Source organism: Physeter macrocephalus, chromosome 9 (assembly GCF_002837175.3).
Source record: "Physeter macrocephalus isolate SW-GA chromosome 9, ASM283717v5, whole genome shotgun sequence".
NCBI lineage: Eukaryota > Metazoa > Chordata > Mammalia > Artiodactyla > Physeteridae > Physeter > Physeter macrocephalus.
This window is the reverse complement of record NC_041222.1, coordinates 74,310,467-74,320,362: the sequence shown is the minus strand read 5'-3', so window position 1 is coordinate 74,320,362 and position 9,896 is coordinate 74,310,467. Positions and strand designations below refer to the sequence as shown.

The 9,896-nt window shown below is 42.1% G+C and overlaps 1 protein-coding gene across 1 annotated transcript in view; it reads left to right on the top strand.

Annotated features, from left to right (window-relative positions):
• DCAF12 (DDB1 and CUL4 associated factor 12) overlaps positions 1–9,896 on the top strand; it is a 41,182-nt gene that overhangs the window by 14,996 nt on the left and 16,290 nt on the right. Inside the window, exons 3-4 of the mRNA XM_007100744.4 lie at positions 8,214–8,420; positions 9,495–9,555. Of these exons, the coding sequence (XP_007100806.1) occupies positions 8,214–8,420; positions 9,495–9,555 (268 nt within the window). The remainder of the gene's footprint in view (positions 1–8,213; positions 8,421–9,494; positions 9,556–9,896) is intronic.

Below are 9,896 nucleotides of genomic sequence, written 5' to 3'. Positions count from 1 at the left end.
GCCGCTCCGCGGCATGTGGGATCCTCCCAGACCGGGGCGCGAACCCGGTTCCCCTGCATCGGCAGGCGGACGCGCAACCGCTGCGCCACCAGGGAAGCCCTTCCTTGCATTTTTTATTTCCAGTATTGTAGATAAAGTATTGTCAATAAACTCTATAATTTTTTTTTAAAAAGTTACTTCAGCTAGATGTTTTTTCTTAGCGTAAAGCAGTGGTGAAAGTGGCCTTGCCAGGTTGCCATTCAGTGCTTGTGTTGTTTGCTGACAAAGATTGAGCAGTCACAGTAGTATACCTCCTCTCTAGGGAAAGGTTGTAAAGAAAGAGCTTGGAAATACAGAGGTAGGATATATGGCAAAAGGAGTTTCCCCTCTCAAGTCACAGAAGTTTTTTGGAGCTCCAGATAACACCTGGAGAGAGCTCTTGCTTTTCAGTGGGCAGATACATAATCATATTATCATTAAGTCTTTGTGCTTTAAGACTCAGGAAGTAAGAATGAGAGAATAGGGATTATGTTATTGTTTTAATACTGTTATTATTAAAAGTTTATAATCTCTTAATATACTAGATAATTAATTAGTGTGTAATGACAATCTGCTCTCCAGTAGTTTGTAGTTCAGAGATAAGGCTTCCTTTTAATTCTGAGTAGAAGGTCTTATGCCTTGAAATGCTCTGGGGAACAAAAAGCTGAGAATATCTTGTTTTCTTCTGAATAAGCTATACATTAACTATTAGTATCCTTCAGTACTATAGGAATTAATTTTCATCTTCCATAGGAAGAAATGAGGATCTGTGTAAAATCAGGCTAGTTGACCAATTCTTTTGTTTATCCTTCTATTCTCTGATTGGATGGTATATCACTTGGAAGTAGGACATGGGCTTTGTATTTAGATAAAGGCAACACTCAGTTGAGTTCTGATTTTACAACCTAAGAGAAATTTTTTACCACATGTTTGTCAAGGTGCTTGAGGTAGCTAAACCTCTGTGGTGTACTGTCAGAAGCTCTTCACTCGGTGACTTTGGCGGATACCAGGCAAAATCTTAGGTGTCTTTCCAAAGCTGGCTCTCAGGACTTATTCCATTTTCAACAGAGCCCTCCAAAATCAGGGGTTAAGAATCAGTTTACTGGACTTGTTAACTATAACGCTTGTAAAGAATTATGTTACTGGGAATTCCCTGATGATCCAGTGGTTAGGACTCCATGCTTTCATTGCCGAGGGCCTGGGTTCAGTCGCTGGTTGAGGAACTAAGATCCTGCAAGCTGCACGCCCCCCCCCCAAAAAAAAGAATTATTATGTTACTTAAATTCAGGATAATTGTAAATCCTAATATGGTCCTCCTCCCACAAAATCATGATTCTAGTGGGAAAATATCAGAACTCGGGACCTAATACGAAGTACCATTGCTGATTTCAGCAAGCCAGCCCTATAGCCATCTTTTGGAGGAGCAGCTTAGATTCACAATTCAAAGATTAAGAGATCTTAGCATAGCACAGGCACCTGGATTTAGATACAGGAATGTTCACCGCAGTGTGTTTTGCACTACTGAAAATTTGGATACAGCATAAATGTTCGATAACAAGGAATGTGTTCGATAAATTCTAGCATACCCATGCAGCAAATCACCTTAAAGCCATTAAAAATTATTTAAAGGTATATAGATTAACTTGAAAAGGTGTTAAAAGATATAAAATAATATGTATGAGGTCACATTTTTATAAATGGAGAAAAATATGTATGCATGTGACTGGGCATATAGTGAAGGACCTGAAAAAAATACACCAAGTGGTAGTAGATATTGGTGGTGTTCATTTTCTGATTTCCCCTTTTCTATGTTTTACAAGTGTATGATGTGTTACTTTTGTAATCTGGACCCACAAAATGTTATTTTACTTTAAACAACCACACGGGTCTTTCCTTTAATAGACTTGCAATAGAAACAGTGACTCAACTTTCTAGGTGTGACAACTCTTCTAGCTCCTGAACAGTCTAAAATATTTATAGCTATAGAGTCTTGATATTGTTCAAGCAGCTTATTGATCTCAGCCATACCCCTGTCTCCTGCACAGCAGGATGCAGGTGAGTAGGTAGCAAGCTTTTAGAGATGGGCTGGACAGAATGCCCAATTCTCCTGGACATCATTGGAGTCCTGAGTTAAGTGCAGCTCATTTCAGGGCCTGTGGTCCTTTTCTTTTATCTTTTAATTATGCACGTCATATGTGTTCCCTGAGGAAAAAAAATCAACATTCCTGCATGCATTTTTATTTATTATTATTATTTTTTAATATTTGGCTGCACTGGGTTTTAGTTGTGGCAGGCGGGCTGCTTAGTTGCAGCACATGGGCTCCTTAGTTGTGGCTCACGGGCTCCTTGTTACAGCTCACCGGCTCCGTGGCATGCGAACTCTTAGTTGGGGCATGCATGTGGGATCTAGTTCCCTGACCAGGGATCGAACCTAGGCCCCCTGCATTGGGAATCTTCACCACTGAGCCACCAGGGAAGTCCCTGGACTCATGTTTTTAAAAGGGAGGGTATTCATTTAATAACATAGCATGACCAACTTTCCATGTTAATAAATATCCTCTACTCCATCATTCTTAAAGGCTGTATAATAATCCATTGTGTGGATATTCCCAATCCCCTGTGGTGTTTCACTAGTTTAAAATTCACTGTAATTTGGGACTTCCCTGGCAGTCCAGTAGTTAAGACTCTGTGCTTCTGTTATAGGGGACACCGGTTCAGTCCCTGATCAGGGAACTAAGATCCCGCGTGCTGCACAGCAGGGCCAAATAAATAAATAAATAAATTAATTAAATTCACTGTAATTAAAATTGTTCACCTTTCATAATTTCCTTATGATAAATTTCTAAAATTGAAATTGCAGAGTTTACACATTTTTAATTTTTGATACATATTGTCTAACTATTTTCTGTTGTGTTTCTGGATCTTGGCTCTCTCCTTTGCTCCTCCCCATCTCCATTTGGGAGAGAAAATGTATTCCTCTGCTTGATTTCAGTTATCCTCCCTTTCCCATACTTAAGCTGCCCTCTTGCCTTTTACCATCTGACTTGGTATAGTCATCCTGTCTGTGCGACCTATGTGGATTTGCTTTCCTTTCTCCATTAACCTCCATCTAAAACATTCTTTGATATTTTGTGAATCTCCCCTCCCCCCATTTTATTAAGCCACCTTGACTTTCTATACACATAATTGCATATGTCTATGTGCAAATACATGCATTTAGAGGTGTACTCACTAGTCTTACAATCTTCCTGATTGTAAGGCCTTTGCTTTCTTTTTTCCCTCTGTCCTAACTTGTAAGTTGCAGGGAGCCATTAAGCCTCACGCTTACCTTGCCGTGCTGCTGGTTTCTGGCAGGGATCCCAGTAGGTTAATGTGGAGCAGCCTCATTCTGGGAAATGTTACAGGAGCTGTATGAAGCCTTGACCCTTTGTCAGACAGCTTGGGGAGGTAGTCTGTGGCACTCCATCCACATCCCTGTTCCTTCCTTTGAAAAAGCAAAAGGGCTCTATCCTTCACATGGTGCTTCATCATTCCTCTGCAAAGATGAGGGTGAGGTTGGGGGTAAACTCTTGGTTTCCTGGGCCTCTACTGAGCCAGCTGTTTGCATTTCCCTTGTATGAAACCTTTTTCATCTAGTGTAGAAGCCTTTCTTATAACCTACTGAATGAAACAAACATTAGAATAGAATGTATTAGCTAGTACTTGTTAAAGTACCTATTCTGTGCTGAGCCCTGTGCTAGATACTTTACATTTTATTAGACCTCCTAGCAACCCTATTAGATAAATAATATTATTCAAGTTTTATAGATAAGAAACAAGATTCAGAAAGGTGAAAGTGACTTATCAAGATCACATAGCTACTAAGTAACCAATGGAATTCAAACCTAGGTCTCTCCCAAGTCCAAAACTGGAGAGGTTGGGCTTAAGACTTTCTTGGACATGAATAGATGAAGCTTCTTCTCTTCACCTTTTCTGAGTGGCAGAAATGGAGCCCTGTTTTAAGGCATAGGGTTGTGTCTTATCAAATGCATCGTCCTTAGTGTACAGAGTAGATTCTCTCTACATCAGTGCTTCTCAAGCTTCAGTGTACTTGTAGATCTTGAGAAACTCCAGATGCTGATTTAATAAGTCTAGGGTGAAGGCCTGAGATTCTTTGTTTCTAACAAGCTTCCAGATACTCCTTTGAATGGCAAAGCTCTAGATCAGTGATTGTTAAACCTGGGCAGTCATTAGATTCGCCTGGAGATCCTTGAAAAAAATTCACTTTTACTGGCCCCAAACTCAGAACTTTCTGATTGGAGGAGTTTTAGGGTAGGGCCTGGGAATTGTTTTTAAATATTTATTTATTTATTTATTATTTATTTGGCTGTGCCAGCTCTTAATTGCGGCATGCGGGCTCTTAGTTGTGACATGCAGGATCTAGTTCCCTGACCAGGGATCGAACCCAGGCCCCCTGCATTGGGAGCATGGAGTCTTAACCACTGGACCACCAGGGAAGTCCCTGGGAGTTGTGTTTGTTTTGTAGTATTTTTAAAAAAAGAAAATTCCCCAGGTTATTGTATTATATTATATTGTATTACAATCAGTTTGAGAATCACTTATCTAGAAGCTAATATATTATGGTTGCATTGTCCCACACAACACAAAAGTGTTAAGTGGGCAGTACATTTTGCTTTATTAAACATTTGAGGGGCTGTGTTGGTTAGAGATCGTTTGTTTAAAAGGGTAAGAAATCCACTCACATTTATTGGAAGGGCTAGCTTGCAAACCTGAAGAGCAGGAAGTATCCCTGGATCTCAGAAAGACAACTAGGAGTTGGAAAGCCCCTAGGAACCAGGGATGTCCATGCTTCCTGTCTTCTGTTTCCTTTTCTATGGGGACTGGCTTTGGTAGAAAATGGCCACCCAGACAGTTTGGTTTAGTGCCACCAGCCAGTTCCATATTGCTGAGAGAATTTGAATGACCCAGTCCAGTCTAGCCTCTGGACTGGTTCTCCTTGAGCCAGGAGGCCACCCCAGGACAGTGCTGTGATCTGGAAATCTGGGCTGTATCAAACTCAGTTACAGGCCCCCACTCTGAGTGCAGGGATGTGGGGGCCCCCTAACATCATTGGGCAGGCCCCCTGAAAGGTGGTTACTGTAAGCGCTTACTATGTAGCTCTGCATGGTTGGGGCAGGAGAATAGAACCAAATAGGGTAAACCCCCTGCTCTTGGAATTGGAAGGACATTATTAGCTTAATGGAGAAGAGAGACAAGTAAAGAATTTTTTTTAAAAATTTATTTATTTTGGCTGTGTTGGGTCTTTGTTGCGGTGCGCAGGCTTCTCATTGCGGTGGCTTTTCTTGTTGCAAAGCATGGGCTCTAGGCACGCAGGCTTCAGTAGTTGCAGCACTTGGGCTCAGTAGTTGTGACTCACAGGCTCTAGAGCACAGGCTCAGTAGTTGTGGCACATAGGCTTAGTTGTTCCACGGCGTGTGGGATCTTCCCAGACCAGGGCTCGAACCCTGCATTGGCAGGCGGATTCTTAACCACTGCGCCACCAGGGAAGCCCGAGACAAGTAAAGATTTTGAAACTGTGATAAGATCTAAGTATTGTGGGTAGAGGGCTGTCTTGGGAGCTTACAAGAGAGGAACTTAACCAGCCTGGACATCAAGGAATATTCATAGAGGACATGTCTGAACTGAATCATGAAAGGTAAGGACATGATGGCCAGCTAAAGAAAAGAGTAGGAGGAAGCATTTCTGGCATTGTGAGCAGCATGAGCATGAAACAAAATAATTATATTTCATTGACGAGTCTTCATTGAAGACCCAATACAGTCAAAAATAAAATAATTATTATTTGTGTGAATAATAATTAATAAGCAGTTCTTTCTAGAGTATAAGGTCCATGGCAGGATTTGAAGCTAGAGAGATAGGTAGGGGCCACATAGAGAAGAGTCTTGATGCCATGCTAAGGGGCTTGAATTTAGGTAAAGGGGAACCATTAGATATTTTTTAATTGACATGGGAGGATTTCCATTTTTATGAAGATGAATGATTATAGTATGGAGAATAGTTTTGATGGTGACCTTGCCTGAAGGCACAAAGACCAGTTGCAGTTGTCTAGAGGAGAGAGGATGGAGAGGAAGGAGCCAACTGTAAGAATATTTAGGAGATAGTTTGGTAGGACTAGCTGGGATGATGGGAATGAGGGAGGAGAAGGAGTCTAGGATGAATCCCAGGCTTGTGTGACCAGACAGATTTTGGTGGCATTAGATGAAATGAGCAATTTGGGGAGGAAGAGTATTTGTTTTAGACACATTGAGTTTAAAAATGCCTGTCAGACACATCAGTGACTGTGCCTGTTAGGCAGGGGGTCTGCCTTAAGTAGTTGTCAGGGCTTAACAGATTCAGGAGTGGTTCCCCTCTCTCCACCTTCCCTTTTAAAATTTTTCCTCAGTCTCTACCTGGCAGTCTTGTTCTAGCTACTCTTCCTTTCCTTTTTCTATTTTAAATTTAAGGCTTACCTACTTTCCCCTTTCATAGATCTTCCTGTGCAAGCAGTAGGTTACTTTATACAAAGATATGACATGATTTGGCTTCACTCTGAGAATTGCTGATAGTATTTTAAATGAACTACCTAGACTATAAGGTATATGAGGGCAGATATCATTCCTAGTAGTTATATTTCTAACACCTAGAACAATTCTTGACATTTAGTTGGTGCTGAATCAGTGAGTGAATAAATGAATCATTGAATCACATAAAGAGTTTAATAATAATAGACTCCAGGGACTTCCCTGGTGGTACAGTGGTTAAGACTCTGCACTCCCAATGCAGGGGGCCCGGGTTCAATCCCTGGTAAGGGAACTAGATCCCACATGCATGCTGCAACTAAGAGTTCATGTGCCACAACTAAGGAGCCCACCTGCCACAACTAAGGAGCTCATGTGCCACAACTAAGGAGCCTGCCTGCCGCAACTAAGACCCAGCGCACCCTAAATAAACAAATAAATATTTCTTTTTTAAAAAAAAGACTCCACTGGGAATGCCCTTTGTCTAAGACTGATCTTTTCCATAAAGTATTTCTCTGAATTGAATTTTGGAGGGTGAAAGGGGGTTAGTTTGGTACAGAAGTGGATAAGAGCATTTCAGGCAGAAGCAGCAGCATGAGCAAAGGCATGGTGGCACAAAACAGAATGTGTGTGTGATAGATAAGCAGTGAGATATGAATATCTCTTACCTTGTCATGTCTCAGGTCACTCTTGGAAATGTAATGTTTATAGGTATGTCTAATAGTGGTTATGATGTGTTTTGTTTATAAGTTTCTGTACATGGTTAGATAAGAATTAGTTATATAGGGACTTCCCTGGTGGTCCAGTGGTAAAGAATCCACCTTCTCCACTGCAATGAGAAGCCCATGCACCTCAACGAAGAGTCCCCGCTCACCGCAACTAGAGAAAGCCTGCACTCAGCAAGGAAGACCCAATGCAGTCAAAAATAAAATAAATAAATTTTTAAAAAAATCTTTAAAAAACAAAACAGAAAAAGAATCCGCCTTCTAATGCAGGGGATGCAGGTTCGATCCCTCGTCAGGAAACTAAGATCCCGCATGCCACAGGGCAACTAAGCCTGCGTGCCACAATTAGCAGGCTCACGCGCCTCAACGAGGGAGCCCACATGCCACAAACTACAGAGCCCACGCGCTCTGGAGCCCACTCACCACAACTAGAGAAAAACCCGAGCAGACCACGCTCCATAACGAAAAGATCTGGCATGCCTCAACCAGGATCCCGTGTGCTGCAACTAAGACCCGACGCAGCCAAAAAAAATAAGGAAAATAAATAAAATAAATAAATAGTTTAAAAAAAAGAGTTATATAAAATATGCTTGAACTGGTAGAAAACCTTTCATCAGGTTCATTAGATCCATAATCCTCTTTGAAGCCATCTTGGAATCCCAGGCAGAATTTACTTCTTCCTCTCTATGTTTATGTAGCATATTATATCTATCTCTGTTATGTTTTCTTATTTACATGTTTCATTTGACTAGTGTCACCCTGACCATGCGTTTAATAATGCCCAGTGTCTAACGTAGTAGACATTAATTAAATGTTTGATGGGTAACTGAGTGAATGAATGGATATTTGTACCCAGCGTTAGCCACACTGAAGAGAAACTGCGTTCAGCTTCTTTATCCCTTTTCTCTTGTAGCTGTTTGTAGTGGATGTCCAGACAAGCCAGATCACCAAGATCCCCATTCTGAAGGACCGGGAGCCCGGCGGTGTGACACAGCAGGGCTGTGGTATCCATGCTATCGAGCTGAATCCCTCTAGAACACTGTTAGCCACCGGAGGAGACAACCCCAACAGCCTTGCCATCTACCGGCTGCCTACACTAGATCCTGTGTGTGTGGGAGATGTAAGTCTCCCCAATAATTGTAGATAGAGGTAGCCTTGTTTTTTAACAGAGCCCAGTCCTTATCCCACAAGCCCCCCAGGAAGGGACAGTTTCCTCTAGACTTCTGCGGACTTGGGTTGGGGGTGTGTAATGGTGAGGTATGGGGGTGGAGATTTCAGAGTTGGTATTCCACTCACCACAGGGAGTATCAGATATGTTGGCAGAGGGTATGTTTGATAAAGAGGCGAGCAGTACACCTCAGGCCATCAGCGGTGGGTTGGTGTTTGAGTCCACACCACAGTGTTTACACATCTCCTACTGCCCATAGTCAGAAGGGTTTATTAAGTTATTCATTCAGCAACTATTTTTTGACCCTTCTATGGCTGGTCATTGTTTCAGACACTGGGGACATAGCAATGAATAAAACAGACAAAGCCTCTACCCTCTTGAAGTCTGCACTCAAGTGAAGGGAGGCGTATAAACCAACAAAAATGTGCCAGCAGTATGTCAGAGTGTGATGAGTGCCATGGAGAAGAGTAAAGGCAGGCTAAAGGGAGAGAGCATGGTGGAGAATGCTATTTCAGAGGATAGTTGGGAGGGCCTCTTTGATAAGAATGACATTTGAGCAGGGAGACTTAAAGGAAATGAGGGTGCAAGCCATGCTGATGTCTGGAGGAAGAGAGTGCCAGACAGATGGAACAGCATAGAGGTCAGTTGTAGCTGTAGTCCCAGGAAGCAAGGGGAGAGTGCGAGGAGGTGTGTTGGAGGGATGAGAGGTAGGTAATTGTGCGTAGGAACCACAAGTAGAACATCCAGAGATAGAATGCTAGAGCTGTGTGTCCACCAGCCATGTTTATTGTCCACAGGAATGCCAGTTTCATTCCAGCTTTGAGCTTCTCAAGACAGAAGTTAAAAATTGTGGGATCATTCCATTTGGGTTGAAATCACCAGAGATCAGAATTGTAATTTTTACAAAGATATTTTCAGTCAGACTCGTAAGCTTTTCAGGGGTGTACATTGTAATCCTTATTTCACTGATTTCTTTTTTTCCTTTTTTTTTTCTCTCTCTGTACCTGTCACTCCCTCCTCTTGAAGGATGGACACAAGGACTGGATCTTTTCCATTGCATGGATCAGTGACACTATGGCGGTGTCTGGTAAAATTACCCTTTTGTAGGGAGTTCTGGTGTGGCAGGGAGGGAGGGAAGCTAGAAGTTGAAGAAGGAGAGTAGTGTGATTGGAAATAGCCCAGTAAACAGACCATCAGCCAGGGGCCAGGAAACCTTGTTTCTAATACTCTTTCTCCTGACTTACCATGTGACCTTGGATAAGTCATTCCCCTTGTATATTCCTGATCTGGAAAGTGGAAGTACTAGCACACTTATTATTCATACTCTGCCTTGTTCCAAAGAGCCTATATATTGGCATGTTAGCCTCAACATTTTTGTGGGGCTTCACTGAGACAATAGTTGTGAAAGTGCTTTTAGAAAAGTTGGTG